Genomic DNA, 21,575 nt, shown 5'->3' with positions numbered 1-21,575 from the left:
GTTTGGGTTGGAGTGAAGTGAAAGGCAGGTGGGCTTGGTGGGAACTTGTTCACTGTTCTGGGTGTGACTTATACTTCTGGGTGATGGTTCTAATCTTATACCAGGGTATGTTAGAGGGGGAGGTAAATTGAGGATGGGGTTGGGGTTGTCCCCCCAAGAAGGGCGTAGTGTTAGGAAGGAGGTGGGGCCAATGAGAAATGGTTTAGGAGTAGGTGAGCGAAGGAGAACTGGCCCGGGGACAGTGGAGGTGGGTCAGACTTGGGGAGGAGGGGGAGGGGGGTGGGGGGAGGGGTGGGGATATCCTCAGGAAGGTATGTATAGGAAGTTGCTCTGTTACTTCTCTTTCTTTTTGTATTGTAAGCGGTTTGGAAAATATTTATTCTTGGAAAAATAAAGGGAAAAAAAAAAAGAATAAAAAAAAATAAAAAAATAAATGTAGTTACCCCAGACACAAGAAAATAAACGCAATGTGTGCAACATTTCAGCAGAAAATGAACGCAGTGGGCCACATTTCACCAGAAAATAGACGCACTGGGACACATTTCACCAGAAAATAGACGCACTGGGACACATTTCACCAGAAAATAGACGCAGTGGGCCACATTTCACCAGAAAATAGACGCAGTGGGCCACATTTCACCAGAAAATAGACGCAGTGGGCCACATTTCACCAGAAAATAGACGCACTGGGCCACATTTCACCAGAAAATAGACGCACTGGGACACATTTCACCAGAAAATAGACGCAGTGGGCCACATTTCAAGAGAAAATAAATGCAGTGGGCCACATTTCACCAGAAAACAAACGCAGTGGGCCACATTTCACCAGAAAACATACACAGTGGGCAGCATTTCACTGTAAATAAACGCAGTGGGCCACAATTCACCAGAAAATAAACGCAGTGGGCCACAATTCACCAGAAAACATACGCAGTGGGCCACAATTCACCAGAAAACATACACAGTGGGCAGCATTTCATAGTAAATAAACACAATGCGGGAAACATTTTAGCAGAAAATAACACAGTGGGCCGCATTTCACCTGCAAAAAAAAGTAATGTACTCACCTGACAGAAGTCTTCCCTCTCGGCTGGGCTCTGGCGTGCATCTTTCCGGATCTTCTGCAGCTGAGTCTCCCGCGCTGCCGCTGACAGGCAGGGTGCAGGGCTACGGGAAGATGGCTGCCACCAAAGCCCTGTACTGGAGACACAAATAGTCTCCAGTACAGGGCTTCGGCAGCCATCTTGCTGTAGCCCTGGTCTGCCTCCCGGGAGACTGCGGGCTATGAACTGGCGTGGCGGCGTCTAGTAGACCGATACCTAGCTGACCACCTCCACCGATGCCTAATCTTTACAGACCCCCCCATGCCTAACCCTAACTGTCCCCCGCTGCAGCCGTATTTATCACAAATATTCTTATTCAGCATTTATTCTAGTGAAACTAAACCATTAAAACAGTTCATGTGAGATGAAATAATGAATGCAGTGTAAAAATGTTGAAGTCAGTAACACATTTATATATTTTCCTCCCGGTCGTTGGTGCATTCAGGGTCAAGCGTTCACGTTCAATCTCAGCTAAACGATGGAAGTTGCAGTAGAAAAGACACAGCGGCAAATGAAAAACGATTTGAGGCACTCATACCAAAGCTAAACGTTCCGCTACGATCACCATCTACTCACCGAATGCTGCGCAGACAGGTACGTACCCCACACAACTGGATTTTAGTTGGTGTTAACTGAGGGATTTGTCAAACACTAATAAAGCCTGTTATATAAGGTAGCTCTTGACCTTGTTAAAGTGGATCCGAGATAAACTTTTACTCATTGCATAATTGTGTTCCTTTCATATAGTTTATAGGGCATTCCTCAAGCGAAATACTTTTTTTGTTTTGTTTTAATACTCTAATTCCCTATAAACTAAACAAGCCTCTCCCACAGCTCCTTTTGTGCCTTGGCACTGTAGCAAGGGCTTATGGGAACTCAGTCTGGGCAGGAGGAGGAAGAGGTTACTAGCCAGAGATTTAAGAGGCAGAGGGGAGGAGGAGAGGGGACTGAATTTACACACAGGCAAGCTGATAGCATATCCAGCCCTCAACCTGTGATAATGTGACAAACAGAACATGGCTGCCCTCATTGTATCACAAGAATAAATAATCAAACTGTTGAAGCTATTTGCAGCTAGATATGCTGTGTAAACTATCTAAACTTTAGATAAGATATATAGACAAGTTACTTGTTAGAGTTAGTTTTTCATCTCGGATCCACTCTAATTATTTAACCCTTTAAAACTTTATTTGGCTGCAGTGCCAAATTATTCCTACCACTGGGGAAGTGTGCCTCCCCCCGCCTGGCAGGCTCGGTAGGATAGAGTGGCGGTAGGGAGCTCTCATACATACCTGTCCGGACGGCTGGATCGGCCTCTTCTTCCTCCACCGCGGCAGCGACGTACTTCCGCCATGTCTTTTCAATCACGATAACGCTTCAGGAGACCATGTCATCCTTACAGCGCCACCCTGTGGAGAAGGAGGGGTGATGGAAGAATCTATTCCATATTTCCATCACCCCTCTTCCACCACCGGGTGGCGCTGTAACGCTGACACAGGGATGACTAATGAGATGCAATTTTTTTCCGAAATGCACATTTTTATGCAAATATATGCAGTTTGAAAATGGACCAATTAATTTAAACCCAGGTTTAAATTGATTGGTCCATGTTCAAGCTGGATATATTTGCATAAAATGTGCATACATTTGCATCAACTCAAAACAATTTGCATTTATGTGATCATCCCTACCAGGCAGCCAAACAAGATATGCTGAAACATTTCGTTTGAAGCTGCTAATTGGTTATACTGGATATTTTAGGATGCAGTAGTGTCTGAGTCACACCAGAAACAAGCATGCAGCTAATCAGGTGTTTCTGACATTATTGTCAGATTTGACAAGAGCTTTTGCATGCTTGTTCAGGGCCTATAGCTGAAACTATTATGCTGGGGATACACGGTACGTTTCTGTACCGTGTATCGACCAGCTGATCCAGCCAGCTGATAATATTCAGTTGGTCTGATCAAGCCGCTCGACCTGCGCCTGCTCGATTCTCGCCGGCGAACAATGGCAGGGAATTGAGCGGTGATAAGGAAGCACCGGCGGGGACGAGCGGCAATTGATCCGCGCGGACGAGCGGGGATGCGCCAGCATCAGCCGCTAGCTCGATCCGGCGCATAAAACGAGCCGTGTATGCATGGCTTTAGAGGCAGAGGATTAGCAGGACAGCCAGGCAACTGGAATTTCTTATAAGGAAATAAACATGGCAGCCTCTAGATCACTCTCGCTTCAGACATCCTTCAGGCTGCTTTCACAGTGGGACGTTACAACTCACAGTAATGAAAATTTAATGGGCTGTTCACAGTGCCCACGTTGCGTTACAGTGTAACGCTACACGTTGAATGAAAGTGCAGCATGCTGTGCGTTATACTGGTCTTTAGCTGAGTTAGACTGCTTGCACATGCTCAGTGACTAGCCACATGGCTAATTAATATTCACTGCACTGTGGTGACGTAACCTGGACTCATAGTGTTGTCCGGATCATGAATGAATCGTTCATTTGATCCGGATCATCACAATGAACGATTCAGTTCACAGTGGATGTTTGTCTGGAAGAAACAAGAACATACAGAATGTACAGTGCAGGGAAAGTCCTGTGCTGCTAGTCTTTTCACCCAGTCTGCTTCCCTAGTAAAATGATTCACATGATTCGGTTCAAAGATCAAGATCTTTTCAATAATCCGATTCGAATCATCCAAATCCTTGAAAAGATCCGGACTTCCCATCACTATCCTGGAGCGGCTGTTCTATCAGTATAGATAGAACGAAAACAGCACACCAAGAGCTGCATAACGCAGCTCAATCTGACGTCCAACTTCAACACCACCATGTGTTGCATTAGGGGCACGTTATATGACATTAACGTCCCCTAAAACGCAACGTCCAACTGTGAAAGAGGCCTTAAGGGAAGATCCACTTGTTTTAAAGTGGGATTGTCACCATAAAAAAATCAAATTTCAACAGCAACTGGTTTGAGTGTATTAATGCAAGTTTTGAATGTAGGATTAGCATCTTTAGCACTTAATTATTAAGTGATAAAGATGCTAATCATGCATTCAAAACTTTTTCTGCTGTTATGATTTGGAGTTATCACATACTTAAAGAAAACCTGTACTTCCTCCTGTCCCACAGCGGTCTCGCTGCAGCCCCCGGAACGCACAGGCGACAAATCCGACAGCCTGTGCAATATTAACCTTTTGGGGCTTCAGCGGGGGCGCTGTTGCGGCTCTTCTGACGGAGATAGGCAAAAATAGCCGATCTCCATCGGGTCCGCTTTACTGCGCAGGCAACTTGTGCCTGTGCAGTAGAGCGGCCCGACTGAGATCGCCTATTTTCACCTATCTCTGTGGGAAGAGCGGATACTGCGCCTGCGCTGGAGCGAAAACGTAAATATTTACATCACCGCCGCTCCGGGAGGATTTTCTCCGCAGCTGTGGGACTGAGGAGGATGGGGGAAGCCTCAATAGGATCCGGAGGCTTCCCCCACCCGAGGTGAGTACCCCCAAGGGAAGGTTTTTTTTCATTACAGATTTTCTTTGAGGAGCACTGGCCCTTTAGTAGACAGTGCCAAACAGTTTGGGTTCTTTTTATCTATAATATATTCTTCCTCTTCCCTTTATTTCCCTGCCTAGCTGCTTATCTGAAACACAACCCCCTGCTCAATTGTGTTTACAAGGTAACTCGGCAATTGAAAAAAAAAAGTAAAGGGCAGAAATGACATCAGGATTTAGCCTAACCGTGGGCAAATGACATGGCCCCCACCAGGAACAGAATTATCGTCATTTACTGTATAAAATTAATTGAAATCAAAATGTGGACAGTACAATACATGTGTTATGTAAGTAGATCAAGTATCTATCTATTTATATATGTGTTGTTTTTTTCCCTCTGGCATAGTATAGCTAATCCTCCTGCTTTAAGACTAAGTTATGGATTTAGTTCCATAAGGCTAGTAGTAAAAATGTTTCTGTACCGTGTTAACCAAACAAATTATGTAGGTAGAAAAAAACAGTCTTGTAAAAGTAATACCTTTTAATGGCTAACTGATAAAGTTAAATGATGCAAGCTTTCTGGGATCTAGTCCCCTTCTTCAGGCTAATTTCCAGATGTTAGCTGTAGTAAAACACTGATGCAGGTAAATAGTAAACACCAAGATGGCAGTTGAGCTGGTTACTGTTTAGCAGTTTGCGGTCAGGTAATCAGCAGGCTGGAGCCAGTGAGTTTATGCAAGCAAACATGAAATCTAGCAGGTTTCTGAATATCATGAAGCCAAGTAAATCATGTTGCATAAGGAGTCATGAATCCCATTCCACAATTTAAATCCTCTGTTAATGTCTTAAACATTTCATAAATATGGTTCATTCTTGTGCGCAGTTTTTGTCCTGTTTCTCCTATATAGATTCCTTTTGAGGGGAATTTCATGCAGCGTATCATGTATATGTTACGGCCAGAACCCGTAGTGTGGCCACTTCGGGCTCTGGCCGGCCAATGTGCGAAGTGGCCGCAGCGGAGCAGCCAATGTCAGAAATGTAATTACTACACTAAGCTACAATGTATTTGACGGCCGTCTCGCTGCGGCCAAATGTATAACAACTTGCTTAATTTCATTAAATATAGCCGGTGGCAATGTAATAGATGAAGCCGCCGGCTTTCGCACTGCCTCCTCTCCTCCTCCCCGTGCCTCCTATACGATACGGAACAGTTCGTCGCGGCAGGGGAAGCAGAGCACCCGCTCTGCAAGAACGGCAGGATACCCCTGCCACGACGAACGACTCTAGGGGACACACGTGTCCCCGCCGGCTGTTCCGTATCGTATAGGAGGCACGGGGAGGAGGAGAGGAGGCAGTGCGAAAGCCGGCGGCTTCATCTATTACATTGCCACCGGCTATATTTAATGAAATTAAGCAAGTTGTTATACATTTGGCCGCAGCGAGACGGCCAAATACATTGTAGCTTAGTGTAGTAATTACATTTCTGACATTGGCTGCTCCGCTGCGGCCACTTCGCACATTGGCCGGCCAGAGCCCGAAGTGGCCGGCCAGAACGTGAAGTGGCCACACTTCGGGTTCTGGCCGTAACATATACAACATTGGATGATTCACAGGAAAATTGGTCTTGCATTTGATGATATTTCTGTGAGTTTGGTATTTGTATTTGGCTTGTGCATAAGATATAAGGGCAGGTCTCACACCTTGTGTTATTGCAGGGTAATGTGCCTTGAGTTTCTGGTGTAGATAATGCACTTCTGATAATCATTTGTCTCAAATTGGGAGGTTGTCTGAAAGCAAGCAGTGGTAAATCAGGAAAAACTTCTTTCAGGCGTTTGTCTTTGTGGAGTATCGGTTGCAGGGCTTTCAATATCTTCCTCAGTGTCTTTAATCTTGGGTTGTAGGTGACCACTATTGGGACTCTGTTGTTTTCAGTCTTTGGGGTGTACTTCAACAGTTCCTCTCTAGATTTTAACCACTTCTGTACAACGCTATGTTTTGCTGATCGGTGCTGCGTGAGCTCTCCAGCCCGCAGCACCGATCAGATAGCAGCCAGGCCGATCAGACTTCCCCCCCCCTTTTTTCCCCACTAGGGGGATGTCCTGCTGGAGGGGTCTGATCGCCGCCGGCTGCTTGCGCTTGCGGGGGCTCTTCAAAGCCCCCCTCCGCAGCGCTTCCTGGCCTCCTTCCCCCCCTCTCCCTCCCCCTCCCCCTGTGAGCGGCGCAGGACGGATTTCCGTCCTGCGCCTGATGGGATAGGCTTTAGCCAATCAGAGGCCGGGGATCGCCGATCTCCTCTACGGCGCTGCTGCACAGCAGCGCCGTATACATGTAAACACCGGGGAAGATCTTCCGATCGGCTCGCAGGGTGTTCACGGAGACACCCTCCGTGAACTGACATGGAAAGTTTCCATGGAATACACTTCAGGATTCAGGGGCGTACATATACGCACCGAGAATCCGGAAGTGGTTAAAGTTGCTCTGTGCATTTGATAGTCAACGATTTTGGATGATATCCCTGATCTATGAATATATTATGTAGCGACACAAGTTGTCTGTCTCTGTCCTCTGAATTAGAACATATTCGTTTTTACCTCAGAGCCTGGCTGTAAACAATAGATTTTTTTTTGGTGTGTATCGGGTGGAAACTATTCCACTTCAGGTTAATATGCCGGTCAGTTGCAAGATATCTGTCAGAGATATCTGTCTCTTGCTCGATCATTTTAGGCACTTTTAGGCCTTGTTCACATCATAAATCAGTTTAGCATTTTTGTGTGAATTTTTTTTTTTAATGTTGTAGCTCATCCCAGCGCTTACCTGCGCGTTGCAAAGTGCTTTTCTAATCATTTTTGCAGAGCGATTCTTTTTTTCACCTCCTGGCGTCAGTCAGGAAATGAATAAATACAATTGGCCTCAATTCTGGTAAGGTTTTCAAACAAATTACCTCATGTACGGTAATTTACCTCATGAGGTAATTACATTTAGCAATTCTGGTAGGTTTTAGTCATGGTTTTACCTCATGCGGTAAATTATGAGGTAATTCGTGCATTCATTTTACCGAAAATAGCTATTCTCATGGAAATTAGAGGGCATGTTAGCACTTCATTTACAGATCAGTTTAAGGGTGCGTACAGACATGCGACTATAGTCGTTTTAAAACGATCGTTACCGACGGCATTGCCCGACGATCGTTCGTAAAAAGTGCACGAACGATCATTAAAACGACTGACCAACTAGATATGTCGTTGGTAAAGAAAGATCCATTCTGCCAGATCTTTTCCAACGACCATCGTTCGAAAAGTAATGTCTGTACAACGATAGGTTGTTGATCGTTCGTTCTCAAAGCTTTGCACATGCTCAAACAGTTCTTTTTGACACTTTTGTTTGAGATCAGTTTATACATCATGTTGCGCACGCAACGCTCGTTCCAAGATCGTTCGTACACGAACGATGTTCAAAGTAGCCTTTCTTCAAACGATCATCGGCCGATACCTCCTTTAACATCGTTCGTCGTTCAGAACGAACGATCGTTATGGTATGTCTGTACGTACCCTAAGACCTGCCTGTACCTGGAGGTAAAATCAATTTGTATGCATTTTGCAGTTTTTAGTGGAGTTCCTATTGCTGTTTGAGTGGAGTTCCTATTCAGGCTGTGTAATAGAAAAGAATAGTAGAAATAAAACTCCAAATATTTACTGGATTTTTTTTTTTTTATAAGGGATGACTATAAATATACTTTTCATAGGTTGCTAAATAATCAAATACACCTTCCCCCTCAAAAAAAAAAAAAAAAAAAAAAAAAATCTTCCAAAAAACTATCCTAACTTATGGAAGACAGACTACCATTATTTATTTACTGCATGCTTACCACTGAAATACCACACTCTATGCATTTACCAAACGTTTTACCGCATGTTCGGAAATGCAGAAAAATCTTTCCAAATTGCTTAAAAAAAAAAAAGGGGGAAATACCGCATGAGGTTCTTTACCTACATTTACCTCACATAGCTTCCAGAGTTGAGGCCAATGTATGTATATGTTACGGCCAGAACCCGAAGTTTGGCCACTTCTAGTTCTGGCCGGCCACTTCGGGTTCTGGCCGGCCAATGTGCGAAGTGGCCGCTGCGCTGCGACCAATGTGAGGAATGGAATGATTCATGTAAAATGAATGTATCTTCTGGCCGCAGCGCAGCGGCCAAATGCATCGCAACCTAGTTCATTTATGACATTAAGCCGGCGGCAATGAAACAAGTGAAGCCGCCGGATTTTGCTCTGCCTCTCCCCCCCCCCCCCCCCCCTATCAGGGAAAGCAGAGCGGGGGGAGGCTGCAGACATTGCTTCTGCCAGCACCCGCTCTGCAAGAACGGCAGGCTTCCCTGCCGCGACGAACGACTCCGGAGGGGACACGCGTGTCCCCACCGGCTGCCAATAGTAAGAGAAGGAGAGAGAGGCAGAGCAAAAGCCGGTGGCTTCATCTGTTACATTGCCGCCGGCTTAATGTCATTAAATGAACTAGGTTGCGATACATTTGCCCGCTGCGGCCAGAAGATGCATTTATTTTACATGAATCATTCCATTCCTCACATTGGCCGCAGCGCAGCGGCCACTTCGCACATTGGCCGGCCAGAACTAGAAGTGGCTAAACTTCGGGTTCTGGCCGTAACATATTCATGAAAGAGCTTTGTTAACCTTCCATTGAGGCAAATTGCCCCGAAAATGGTACAGTCAGCGCTTTGGTGAGTGGATCGGAATGGAACCGCTTATATGTGAACACGTGAATCATTGCACAAGTGCTTTTAGGGCGATTTTAAAAATCGCCGGTGCTTAAAAAAACCTGAAAGCTCCCTAAAGGTGGCCACACACGATACAATAAAATGATCCGATTTTACGGTAATTCGATAAAAACGATCGGATCTCCCGAAAAAATCTAAAGCTTTTTTTTCATTCGACTGAAAAATTCGATCGGATTTCCCGTTTTCTTCGATTTTAATCGATCCAGACTGCCAGATATTTTTCTTCAATCTTTCTAAAGATTGTATGGTGTGTGTTGGATTGTCAATTTATTAATATACACACCCTAGCAATTTTTTCAGAGTTTCCAAACATTTGTAAGATAATTGGGGGAAAAATTGAACATAGGTGTGTGGTACATTGGTCATATTTTTGAAATGTTGCAATCATTCAGAAAAATTGATTGCAATTCTTAAATTGAACAGATATTTAAAAAATTGTATGGTGTGTGGCCACCTTTAGTGTGAACAAACCCTTAGAGAGAGGAGTCATTTTGGCTGCCATCACCCTGCCTGTCCAGGAAACATTAAAGGAATCCCACTTTTTAGTTTTGCTCTTAATTTAACTTTTAGGGCCAATTTCCACTAGCGCGAATTTGCATGCGTTTGCCGCATGCAAATTCGCATAGCCAATACAAGTGGATGGGACTGTTTCCACTTGTCAGGATTTCTGAGCGCGGGGGGGGGGGGGATCGCATGGCAGAGCCCTCAGAATTCGCATACCGCTATGTGGGTGTATGCGAATTTTCATGCGAATTTGTATGGAAGCAATGGAAAAGCACACAGGCACTGCCATGGTTAAATTCGCATACAGCGTCATTCATGCAAATTTGCATGAAAATTTGCATGCGAATTTTTACCGCGGCGATTCGCACTGCACAAGTGGAAACGGGCCCTCAGGGATAAATATCTGGCCTACTTTTAAAAAGGAGCTGTCAGCCATACTATCTCAGAAAAAAAACCATATAGAAGTAGATAAATACTTGCTCTACTAAAATAACATGTATTGCACTATAAAAACAAGGAACACCAAGAGCCCCAACAGTGTAATATGTACTGGTAAATGGTTACTAGATAAAGTAAATATTAATACTCACAAACCAGGGTTCCCATTAGGCAACCACTGTAAAGGCAGGTGGGGAGATTTTCCTGACCTCACTCAGGAATAAGAAGTCGCTCTCTGTAGATGAGAAAAAGGGGGTTCAACCCTCCACCCAGGGTGGACTCAATATTATGCAGGAGAATAGAGGCGCTAAGCATAAAAGGAAGCTAAATGAGCTTAAAAACCAAATTCTTGGTAAATAGGAGGTAGTTGTGGACATACCACCTCCAAGTAGATGCACAAGGACTGTAGTAAACACGGTCAATATATTTTATTTATGAACTCCAAATATGCAACGCGTTTCGCAGGTTTGATCCCGCTTCATCAGGCAAAAACAGAGCAATAGCTGTAAACAGAGATAATTGGCTCATAACACATGTGTAGTCATACAGTCAATAATTATATAATAAAATAAAATATATACAAACTTATAACTATAAATAGATATCAAACATTAGAGGTGAAATAGGTATTAAAAAGTGGGGGTGATTAGGATAAAGAAAAAATCCTGTTATCTTGCGCAATTTTTGCATACATTGCAAATTTCTACGAAAAAAAATACTGATCTTTCGGGCTAGAATTAAAATTGTTTTAGACGTTTTGCGCTAAAACAAAGTTTTATATGTTTTCATAATAAAATATTGATCTTGTACATTTTTGTGCTAAAAGCAAAGAATGTAAAAATCTAAGATGTACCTAGAATCGAAAACCGAATTCTCAATGCAAAAATTCACAAGCAATGAAAAAAATGAGGGCATCCTAAGGAAAGGAAAGCTGGGACTTACCATATGTGGTCAGTAGAAGAGCCAGGCACCTCTGTGAGGGCTCACTTCCAGGAGTGCTCATTTATACTACTTTGGGGGTTGATTGACCAATCACAGTGCTTGGTAAATGTGCCGAGTCATTCTGCACATGTGCAGATGCAACTAGCAGTTGCTGGTGCAATTTTGGAATAGGGCAAGAGTAAGGGCAAGTTCATTTTAGTGATGCAGTGCCATCTAGTGGTGGATTGTGATATATACATATAGGTGATTGTATGAAAAAATGCCATTTAATGCCATCTGCTGGAATGGAAAAGGTTGTATTGTCATTACTTTAGTGGAGCAGAAATTCTCATGGGGTGAATGTTATTAGTATTACATATTACCTGAACAGATAAATTAAGTACATGCAAGACAGGTTAAAATGATGTGATACATGTAGAATAATATGATGATCAAAGAATATTAACACATACTATAAAAAAAAATATAAAAAACATAAGAAGAGCATGATATAGAACACTAGGAAAGATTGTCACATCTGTGTCACTTGATGTTGTGGCATCATGATATAAATAACCATATTGTTGTCTATCCATCCATATCACAGTTTTGTGGCAATGTATTGATTGTTCATAATTTACAGTAAAAATATAAAACTGTAAAATCATAATCAAAAATTAAAAACTTTAGAGGACTAAAACAAAAGGACTGGTAAAATCATAACATCAGAAATTAAAAACTTGAGAGGACTAAAAGAGAGGACTAGATAAAAGTGTTAACGGAACAGTATGAATATATTGCTTAGAAAATGGATTTTTTTTCTAGGACCTCGTTTAATCCTCGTGGAGCGAGTGTCCTAAGAGTCTAGATCCAGTACATTTCTAGTTTTTTCAGTTTCTCAAATGCCGCTGGTTCTGATTTGTTAATGGTGTCTATTAAGGTGATGGAAAAAGTGTCAGGTTTGCTCTGGTGCATGAAGTGATAGTGGCGTGAAACACTGTGCATGGGAAATTTATTAAGAATGTTCCTTTTGTGTTGTCCGATTCGACTCCAGGCTTCTTGAGTTGTTCTGCCAACATACTAAAGATGACAGGCACAAGTAATCACATAAATAACGAATTTGGACTGGCAGGAGATGTGTTTCTTTATGGAGTATTGGGTATTGGTGACAGATGATTTGAATGTGGAGGTATTAGAGACAAAGGTGCATTCTAGACAACGGATGTGGTTGCAGGACCAGGATCCTGGTGTTGAGGGGGCTTGGTTAGGTGTACTCTGTTTTGTGGCATCGGAGTCTGCTGGGGGCTAGTAAGTTACAGAGGTTGGGTGCTCTTCTATAAGTGATGAGTGGTTTATTGGGAAGAATGGTTCTGAGGTATGGGGCCTAGAGTAAAATTTCTCATTGTTTGTTAAGTATTGATCTGATGCCCTGGTGTTCTTTGCCGAATTGTGTGATGAATCTGGGGGGTGGGTTTGCATTAGTATTAGGATTGGGTATGGAATGGAGGGTTGTTTAGCTTTGACATGCATTGCGGATGAGTTTTTTCAGGTATTTTCGAGCAGTAAATTTCTTAGTGTTTTGGATTGTGTAATATAATCATGGTTATCAGTACAGTTTCTGTGTATGCGCCTGAACTGGCTGTAGAGAGTATTCTGGGTCCAAGGTCGGTGATGAAAGCTATTGAAATGGATGTAGTTGTTGGAGTGTACAGATTTGAAGAAGGTCCTGGTTTTGATTTTACTGTGTTCGGTGAAAATTGTTAGGTCCAGGAAGTCGATGGCTACAGGGTGATGTAAGGTGAATTGGAGGCCGGCTTTGTTTGTGTTTAGAAATTGTATGAATGTGGGGATGAGTGTGATGTCGCCTTTCCAGATAAAAAAACAGGTCATCGATGTAACGTTTGTATAGTATAATGTTGATGGTAAATGTATATTCGGTTTCTTTTAGTTGTTGTTCAATGCAGCCCATAATGAGGTTTGCATATGATGGTGCAAAGAAGCTACCAATGGCTGTGCCGCTGATTTGGTGGTAGTATTTGTCATTGAAGGAAAAAATGTTATTGTTACGGATGAATTTGGTGCATTGTAAAAGAAAATTCTGTTGTACGGGTGGCATGGAGGGAACAGTGGTAAGGAAGAATTGTATAGCTGATAAACCAAACTGATGGGGAATGTTGGTGTATAGTGATGTGATGTCACAAGTGAGCCAATGGCATTCAGAGGACCAGGGGATGTGGGATAGTATTTGTATCAGATGTTGAGAGTCCTTCAGATATGATGGGAGGTTGGTAACTATTGGTTGTAAGTGTCGGTCGATGAAGCGGGAGATATTGCTTGTCATGGAGTCTATACCTGATATAATTGGTTGGCCGGGTGGTTTATGGAGATGTTTATGCATTTGGGGTGAAAATTATGAATGAAATTATGTTCATTTTTGGTGATGATGTTTAGTAGTAGGGCTTAGTTAATGAAGTCTTTAAAGATTTTATTGAGTGCGATGGTGGGGTCTGAGGAAAGTTTATTGTAGTGTCTGGGGTTTTTAAGGAGCCTTGCGGCTTCCTTTAAGTAGTCTGTTCTGTTGAGGATAACTATACCGCCACCTTTGTTGGTGGATTTTATAATGAGGTCTGGATTGTTAAGGAGAGATTTGAGAGCAGAATTTTCTTTGGGTGTGAGATTGGTTTTAACAGTGGGTGTGTGAAATTGTAAGGTCTGTAAGTCATCTAAAATCAGGGAGTAAAATGTTTCTATGAAATTATCCTTTGAGGCTGTGGGATAGAAGCGGGATTTACCTTTAAGCTGTGTGGTGATGCATCTTTCAAGTTGAATTTCGTTTGGATCAGAGGAGACTACAGGTAAATTATAGTTATTCGTGATAATGAGAGGGGCGGAGGTGAGTAGGGTTTGGTTCTTTTTGATGGCGAAGTGTCTTTTGAGGGTGAATTCCGTATGTAGGAATTGAGATTAGTGAATAGGTCAAACATATTGGTGGAATTGATGCTTTCCAGCAGTGTAGTTTCATGTTGAGTGAGTATGTGTTTCCAGAGGTTAAAAATACATTTTATGGGTTGATCTTTGGATTCTGTTTGTGTGGGTATTTTGTTTTTGCTTTTATCTTTTCCCCTCGAGCCCCTTTTCCTACGTTTTGGTGGGGAAGAGATTAATATGGTTACTCGGGATGGTGGGTTCTGTTCTGGGTGGTGGCTAGGTAGGGTTGTGGGGTGGTCGTCCCTTTCTGAGAGGGGGACGGGGGCAACTCTACAGAATAAACCCAATCTGTCCAAATCTTTTTTTTTTTTTTAGATTTGCCCCCATCCCCCTCTCAGAAAGGGACGACCACCCCACAACCCTACCTAGCCACCACCCAGAACAGAACCCACCATCCCGAGTAACCATATTAATCTCTTCCCCACCAAAACGTAGGAAAAGGGGCTCGAGGGGAAAAGGTAAAAGCAAAAACAAAATACCCACACAAACAGAATCCAAAGATCAACCCATAAAATGTATTTTTAACCTCTGGAAACACATACTCACTCAACATGAAACTACACTGCTGGAAAGCATCAATTCCACCAATATGTTTGACCTATTCACTAATCTCAATTCCTACATACGGAATTCACCCTCAAAAGACACTTCGCCATCAAAAAGAACCAAACCCTACTCACCTCCGCCCCTCTCATTATCACGAATAACTATAATTTACCTGTAGTCTCCTCTGATCCAAACGAAATTCAACTTGAAAGATGCATCACCACACAGCTTAAAGGTAAATCCCGCTTCTATCCCACAGCCTCAAAGGGTAATTTCATAGAAACATTTTACTCCCTGATTTTAGATGACTTACAGACCTTACAATTTCACACACCCACTGTTAAACCCAATCTCACACCCAAAGAAAATGCTGCTCTCAAATCTCTCCTCAACAATCCAGACCTCATTATAAAATCCACCAACAAAGGTGGCGGTATAGTTATCCTCAACAAAACAGACTACTTAAAGGAAGCCGTAAGGCTCCTTGAAGACCCCAGACACTACAATAAACTTTCCTCAGACCCCACCATCACACTCAATAAAATCTTTAAAGACTTCATTAACCAAGCCCTACTACTCAACATCATCACCAAAAATGAACGTAATTTCATTCGTAATTTTCACCCCAAAACCCCCTTCTACTATCTCCCCAAAATACACAAAGATCTCCATAAACCACCCGGCCGACCAATTATATCAGGTATAGACTCCATGACAAGCAATCTCTCCCGCTTCATCGACCGACACCTACAACCAATAGTTACCAACCTCCCATCATATCTGAAGGACTCTAAACATCTGATACAAATACTATCCCACTTTCCCAGGTCCTCTGAATACCATTGGCTCACTTGTGACATCACATCACTATACACCAACATTCCCCATCAGTTTGGTTTGTCAGCTATACAATTCTTCCTTACCACAGTTCCCTCCATGCCACCCGTACAACAGAATTTTATTTTACAATGCACCAAATTCATCCTTAACAATAACATTTTTTCCTTCAATGACAAATACTACCACCAAATCAGCGGCACAGCCATGGGTAGCTTCTTTGCACCATCATATGCAAACCTCACCATGGGCTACAAAAAACAACTAACAGAAACCGAACATGCATTTACCGACAACATTTTACTATACAAACATTACATCGATGACCTGTTTTTTTATCTGGAAAGGCGACATCACACTCATCCCCGCATTCATACAATTTCTAAACACAAACAAAGCCGGCCTCTAATTCACCTTACAACATCACCCTGTAGCCATCGACTTCCTGGACCTAACAATTTTCACCGAACATAGTAAAAATCAAAACCAGGACCTTCTTCAAATCTGTACACTCCAACAACTACATCCATTTCAATAGCTTTCATCACCGACCTTGGACCCAGAATACACCCTACAGCCAGTTCAGGCGCATACACAGAAACTGTACCGATAACCATGATTACATTACTCAATCCAAAATACTTACTAAGAAATTTACTGCTTGAAAATACCCGAAAAAGCTCATCCGCGATGCATGTCATAAAGCTAAACAACCCTCCATTCCATACCCAATCCTAATACTAATGCAAACCCACCCCCCAGATTCATCACACAATTCAGCAAAGAACACCAGGGCATCAGATCAATACTCAACAAACAATGGGAAAATTTTACTCCAGGACCCATACCTCAGACCCATTCTACCCAATAAACCACTCATCACTTATAGAAGAGCACCCAACCTCCGTAACTTACTAGCCCCCAGCAGACTCCGATGCCACAAAACTGAGAGTACACCTAACCAAGCCCCTTCCACACCAGGATCCTGGTCCTGCAACCACATCCGTTGTCTAGAATGCACCTTTGTCTCTAATACCTCCACATTCAAATCATCTGTCACCAATACTCCATAAAGAAACACATCTCCTGCCAGTCCAAATTCATTATTTATGTGATTACTTGTGCCTGTCATCTCCAGTATGTTGTCCGATTCGGCTCCGGGCTTCTTGAGTTGTTCTGCCAACACAAAAGGAACATTCTTAATAAATTTTCCATGCACAGTGTTTCACACCACTTTCACTTCACGCACCAGAGCAAACCAGACACTTTTTCCATCACCTTAAAAGACACCATTAATGAATCAGAACCAGCGGCATTTGAGAAACTAAAAAAACTAGAAATGTACTGGATCTAGACTCTTAGGACACTCGCTCCACAAGGATTAAACGAGGTCCTAGAAAAAATCTATTAATTTTCGAAGCAATATATTCATACTGTTCCGTTAACACTTTTCTAGTCCTCTGAAGTTTTTTAATTTCTGATATGATTTTAGTTTTATATTTTTACTGTAAATTATGAACAATCAATACATTGCCACAAAACTGTGATAACCAATGGATGGATAGACAACAATATCGTTATTTATATCATGATGCCACAACATCAAGTGACACAGATGTGACAATCTTTCCTAGTGTTCTATATCATGCTCTTATATGTTTTTTATATATTTTTTATAGTATGTGTTAATATTCTTTGATCATCATATTATTCTACATGTATCACATCATTTTAACCTGTCTTGCATGTACTTAATTTATCTGTTCAGGTAATATGTAATACTAATAACATTCACCCCATGAGAATTTCTGCTCCACTAACGTAATGACAATACTACCTTTTCCTTTTTAGCAGATGGCATTAAATGGCATTTTCTCATACAATCACCTATATGTATATATCACAATCCACCACTAGAGGGCACTGCATCACTAAAATGAACTTGCCCTTACTCTTGCCCTATTCCAAAATGGCACCAGCAACTGCTAGTTGCATCTACACATGTGCAGAATGACTCAGCACATTTACCGAGCACTGTGATTGGTCAATCAACCCCCAAAGTAGTATAAATGAGCACTCCTGGAAGTGAGCCCTCACAGAGGTGCCTGGCTCTTCCACTGACCACACATATGGTAAGTCCCAGCTTTCCTTTCCTTAGGATGCCCTCATTTTTTTCATTGCTTGTGAATTTTTGCATTGAGAATTCGGTTTTCGATTCAAGGTACATCTTAGATTACATTCTTTCCTTTTAGCGCAAAAATGTGCAAGATGAATATTTTATTGTGAAAACATATAAAACTATGTTTTAGCGCAAAACGTCTAAAACAATTTTAATTTTAGCCCGAAAGATAAGTATTTTTTTTGTATTTTGGGGTACGCAAAATGTACGCAAAAATTGCGCAAGATAACAGGATTTTTTTTATCCCAATCGCCCCCACTTTTTAATACCTATTTCACTTCTAATGTTTGATATTTATTTATAGTTATAAGTTTTTATATACATTTTATTTTTGTATAGAATTATTGACTGTATGATTACACATGTTATGAGCCAATTATCTCTGTTTACAGCTATTGCTTCGTTATTACCTGATGAAGCGGGATCAAACCTGCGAAACGCGTTGCATATTTGGAGTTCATAAATAAAATATATTGACTGTCTTTACTACAGTCGTTGTGTGTCTACTTTGAGGTGGTAAGTCCACCACTACCTCCTCTATTTGCCAAGAATTTAGTTTTTAAGCTCATTTAGTTTCCGTTTATCCTCTTGGTGCCTCTGTTCTCCTGCATAATATGTATTGCACTGTCCATATTTTGATTTAAAAAAAGAAAAAAAAGAGAAAATCATTCTTTGCATTTCCCATTTTAACTGTGACTATTTTGAAGTCAATTCTGATGTAATTTCCTGCCCTACTCTCCTCTGCCTAATTTGCCCGCCCTTCACTATAGAAAGTGCATAGTCTCCACATGAGAAATATTGGCTAATCAGAGAGCAACAGAGGTAAGGGAGGGGAAAACAGGAGGGAAAGAGGCTTCAGCCAATCAGGCTGCATTATTTAAGTCTGAGGGGAAATAGAGACGCAAAAAAGGACAACCCAGCATGCCCTGCAACTTTTTTTGTGTGTACCAAATAAAACTAGGTAAACTGGGCAATGATCATTTATACACAAGAAAATTAATAATGATTTTAACTTTTGGATTGCCTGTTTAGCATCCTTATTACATGTTTACCAGATAAAAATAAAGAATTGATTTTATGCCCGACAGTTGCACTTTAACGAGTTCTAGGTTTTTACGGTTTTACTCATCCTGCCTATATAAATCCCTCTCCTCGAACCAGTACACAGATCAGGTGTTAAGAGATTCCTAATATATGCACTTTGGCCAAGCAGCGTATCTGTACAGCGATTGTTCTGCATGACTACTGTCATCTGGAACAATTGTTGGTGATCGTTCCAAAAGCAATCTAGTGTACAAGCCTTGACAATGAAAGCACTACAGTCAGAAACTACTACTTTTAGGAGAGAATCAGCAATGGCAAGTTTTATTTATGACAGGTGATTTATACATTAAAGGTAGCCATAAATCTAGCGATGATGGGCAGAGTCGACCAAGAGGCAGATCTTTTCAATCGAATCTGATAAGAGGTTTGTCAGCTGCCCATACACTGCAGGCCGATTCAGGATCAATTTCATCGGCCTTGTAACACGCATCCACCACCCACGATGCTGTCCCCCTAATGTGGACTATACTTCACCTGTCCACGCCCCACCTGGTTGCCGGAGTAATGTTAGTGCAGGTGAGAAGCCACACGCCTGCCCACGTATATGCCGGCAACCACGTGGGGCATGTGTATGGAAGAAGGGCGGAGCCGAAGAGCCAGCGGCAAACAGGTAAAGTATAGTGCACTGGGTGGGGAACATTGGACATTAGGGGGGACAGTGTTAGAGGTTTTGTCACTCGTCCCAATATCGCTCACCGTTACTGCCATGCATCCGATTGACCACGACAGCCCAACATCTCACAGCATGTCTGATCCACATACTCAGCCCGAAATGAGTCGCGTAGCCGATCGGGCATGCACTTGGCAGCATCGATTTTCACCATATTCAATAAAATTATTGAATCAGATGGTCGATCGGCCACCAATCAATAGATGTATGGGAAACGCATGTAAATAACACAGTATTGATGCTTTATTTTTGTTTTTTTCAGAAGGCAATCCACAACGATTCCTTTGACTTGCTGTTGGACGGTAAGGAAAATGACAAAGGTGACACCGTGGACCATCTTGTAGTGAACCTACCAGTTTGCCAATCACCTGCAGAGGTGCCAAATGCTCCCCAGCCAAAGGAGCCTGAAAGAACTTTGTGTGAGCCGGAAATACGGACCGTGTACACACAACACTGCCATGATACTCACCAGTGTTCCAGCACAGCCCCGGCCAACAGGTTCAGTTTGAAAGAACCACCACCGGCAGCTCCAGAAAGGACACATTTGTTGAGTACCTCTCTCTGCAAGAAACATTTGAGCTTAAAAGCGTGCGAGACGCTTAGACTCTATTCCGCCGCCTACTCGCTAAGCCAGAAAGTCAAACTGGAAAACGGGAACAACGCAGTTCTGAAGGACATGCGAAAGTTCTACAGCGTTGACGCTCACGGTGCCCTTAGGAAAACCACCTCATGGCTGGACGAGGCCAGAAGACATTCCATTGAAATTTGTTCCATGGAAAACAGCCTCTCTCGTTGTCCAGCCTCTCGTTCCTGTGGCTTTATCAGCCATATACTTAACGAAAGAGAGGACTCTGTGACCCTTCAGAGGACTGGTGGACACGTCTCGTGCTGCCCAGAGTGCATGCCCCCCAGTGCCCCTTCTAGACCACCATGTCTGGAACCCGAGACTCTGAAAAGACAATCTTACTCGTTAGATTCTAAGGACCTCCCTAAGATTGTCGATCCTTTAGTTCCAGAGATGTCAGTATCTTAATTTCTATTGATAATTTTTTTTATCAGTACTACCGAACAAAAAAGACTTTTTTGATGAAGCGTTAACATTTGCTACGAAACCAGGAGCCGTTTCCAACGATCAAAACTGAGCAGCGTTGAAGTTGGGCGGCTTTGGGGGAAATACTTGAACAACTGTTCTACTTGGACCAATAGCAATACTCTTTCCAAAAAAAGGATTTTCATGTTTTGTTTAGCTAGAAAAAAAACATATTACGTTATTTTCTATGAAATAAAGCTCTATCTTGAGTGTCTGTTTTGGGGCCCAAAGTCATTGCTATAATTCTCAGATGTAGAAGACAGACTGATCAGTCTACGCATATCAGAATAAATCTGTCATTTTAAAACAGGCATTTCATTCATCGGTACCACAAGGTGATTGGTAGAATGACCACAGTTCTTTTCGTGTAACACTTGAATTTATAAAATTTTATGATACCTGCTTTATGTACTGTATTTTTCAGACCATAAGGGCCCTTTTCCACCAGCGCGTTTGCGCTGGCTGAATCGCAAAAACGCAAACCGCTAGCGATTTTACAATCGCTATGGTTTGCTTTTTAACATAGGAATCGCGGTAGGTCATTTCCACTACCACGATTCGTTTTTTACTTGATCGCGATCGCGCCGCGGAGCGACTTTTGCCGCGATTTTGCTATGTAGTGCATAGCATAGCAAAATCGCGGCCGCGAACGTCGGGGAATCGCCGCTAATTGCGATTCAGCAATCGCTAGCGTTCAGCGTGAACGCTAGCGATTGCTAGTGGAAAAGGGCCCTAAGACGTTGTCGCTCATTGCTTGGAGGTGCTGCAGCAGGTGAGACAGGTGCTACTGCTTGGCGCAGTGCACAGGAGGGAAGGGGAACACATGAGATACAAGGGAGACACAAGAGGTACATAGTAATTGGTGGAAGAAGATCCACAATACACCCTTGCACCATGGACTCACCAAGTTTAGT

General features: G+C 42.5%; 1 protein-coding gene across 7 annotated transcripts in view; it reads left to right on the top strand.

The window, feature by feature from the left end:
* CACNA1G (calcium voltage-gated channel subunit alpha1 G) overlaps positions 1-20,875 on the top strand; it is a 654,443-nt gene extending 633,568 nt beyond the window's left edge. For all 7 annotated transcript variants that reach the window (XM_068263037.1, XM_068263036.1, XM_068263035.1 and 4 more), the window contains 2 exons: positions 1,549-1,697; positions 19,834-20,875. In XM_068263037.1, the coding sequence (XP_068119138.1) occupies positions 1,549-1,697; positions 19,834-20,604 (920 nt within the window). In that variant the 3' untranslated portion in view covers positions 20,605-20,875. The remainder of the gene's footprint in view (positions 1-1,548; positions 1,698-19,833) is intronic.
* Positions 20,876-21,575: the final 700 nt, after the last annotated feature.

Source organism: Hyperolius riggenbachi, chromosome 12 (assembly GCF_040937935.1).
Source record: "Hyperolius riggenbachi isolate aHypRig1 chromosome 12, aHypRig1.pri, whole genome shotgun sequence".
In the NCBI taxonomy this organism is placed as follows: Eukaryota; Metazoa; Chordata; class Amphibia; order Anura; family Hyperoliidae; genus Hyperolius; species Hyperolius riggenbachi.
The sequence above is the reverse complement of the archived record's forward strand: the minus strand, read 5'-3'. Positions and strand labels throughout refer to the sequence as shown.